The sequence below is a fragment of the Cicer arietinum genome, unplaced genomic scaffold (assembly GCF_000331145.2).
Source record: "Cicer arietinum cultivar CDC Frontier isolate Library 1 unplaced genomic scaffold, Cicar.CDCFrontier_v2.0 Ca_scaffold_5470_v2.0, whole genome shotgun sequence".
Taxonomy (NCBI): Eukaryota; Viridiplantae; Streptophyta; class Magnoliopsida; order Fabales; family Fabaceae; genus Cicer; species Cicer arietinum.
This window is the reverse complement of record NW_027339117.1, coordinates 1-1,927: the sequence shown is the minus strand read 5'-3', so window position 1 is coordinate 1,927 and position 1,927 is coordinate 1. Positions and strand designations below refer to the sequence as shown.

Sequence of the window (1,927 nt, the reverse complement as noted above, 5' to 3'; positions counted from 1 at the left end):
TGTGATGGCTATGCAGTAACTTGCATATCTATTAGCATCTAAGTTCCTACAAATTAAACTAACTTAATTCCTGCCTATTGTCAAGGATGTCAAATATATCCAATGACTTATTTGAAATAATTGATTTGTTTGCATATAAGCAACAAGATAGGAATATAAAAAAAGAATTATAAGCTAACTGATGTTTCTATGCACACTATAGGCCTCTGATCAGCACTTCATCATAGAGTATATGAATGATGCATGGGATATGACATAGGACCCAAATTCATTAGTGCCTCTGGAATAACAGTCTCAGGAACAGACCCAAAACCATAATCCATGTGTCCAGGGGTTGGATTGCTTGTTTGGCCAATAACTGGTCGTTGGTGTGCTGAAGTATTTCTATTTTCCAGATGAGTGACATCGTGTATGCTCGGTCGCCGCCTTCTTTTCTTATTCTCATTGATTGACTTCCAATGATTGAAGTATTTCTGAGCATGACTTGCTACTTGTGTAGGTGTTCTTGTTCTCATGTGCATTGATATACTTTTCCAGTCACCCTTTCCATGCTTGTCCAATCCCTCAATAAATAACCTATTCAACCAATTTATAATTAAGTAAAACAAAGCATAGCATATCCATTATATGAACTTCAGCAACCATAAAGATGTAAAATCCACAAACTGATATAACCAGTAATCCTAAGTACATACATAACTTCCAGCACAAGATAGATAGATACCATAATTTCCTTTATGACAGGTAGTGGTACCAACTCTTCATCTTCAGTATCTTATGATTAATGTTATTGACAGTCATATAAAAAGTTGGAAATTGGAATCTCTTGATTCAAAATACTCACTCTCCATCTATTTGATCATACTCATGCTAGTTATGGCCTTTAATTCAGAATAGGACTTACAGAAAACATATATATACTAATTCAGTTCTAACAAATGCATTGGACCATATATTATAGACTACAACATGAGAAAAAATAAATTAGTACAGTATAACATGGTGGTCAATAATAATCACATTAATATGAAAGCAAAGATAAAAATAAAAAAAAAAATAAAAGAAATAAAAACTAACTTGTGCTCATCCTCTGTCCAACGATGACCCCTAGTTTCATGATAAGATTGGTTGCTTGATTCACTAGCATGGTGTGTTGCTGTTTTCTTTAGAGAAGGTGTCTGAGATATCGCAGGCACCAAATCAAAATCAATCTTTTTGACATCAACAACATAGTGACTTTGAATCTCTTGTAAAGTTTTATGTATATCAGCAACCATTTTCTTCAATCGATCCACAACATCCTTAGGATAAATTGACAATGCATATTCATCCTCTCTGCTCAAATAATTACCCACTTCATCCATAGCCTTTGTTTTAATCTGTTGAACTTGTGACAAAAATATTACTATTAAAGTCAAATATGCGTATTCTTGCGATACATTAATCTCTATTTATAGAAGAGACTCTATCTTTTTTACTCAATCCTAATCCTAAATATATAAGAAATCATAGTAATAATAAAATATATCTTTTTTATTAATAAGTTTTTTTTTTATGAAATATAATATCACACTTTTAAGATTATATAAACAGATTTTAGGAAATAATTTATTTTTTAATAGAATCTTTTTTATTTTATTTTTGACAGAATCTTATTAAATAACTTAAATACTTTTGATATAAAAATTTATTAGTACTGCTGACTCAACATACGGTAGATTAAGCAAAGATCATGGGTGTACGCGGGTTGGGTTTGGTTAATTTTTACGAAATTCGATACTAGACTAATCATTATTTTTATTTGTTTCATTTAACTCGAACTAACCATAGTAATAGTGATATTTTTTTTATTAATAATAAGATACTTTTTTTTTATGAAATATAATATCACCTTTTTAAGATTATACAAACAGATTCTAGAAAATAA

At 30.2% G+C, this 1,927-nt stretch overlaps 1 protein-coding gene across 1 annotated transcript; it reads right to left on the bottom strand.

Moving 5' to 3' along the window:
- Nucleotides 1-221: 221 nt before the first annotated feature.
- On the bottom strand, nucleotides 222-1,364 carry LOC101504597 (transcription factor SRM1-like). Its single transcript, XM_004517120.3, has 2 exons — nucleotides 1,078-1,364; nucleotides 222-576 (listed from the first exon to the last, which is right to left on the bottom strand). Exons 1-2 carry the CDS (start codon nucleotides 1,362-1,364, stop codon nucleotides 222-224), a joined length of 642 nt encoding a protein of 213 aa, XP_004517177.1.
- Between the last annotated feature and the right edge of the window lie 563 nt (nucleotides 1,365-1,927).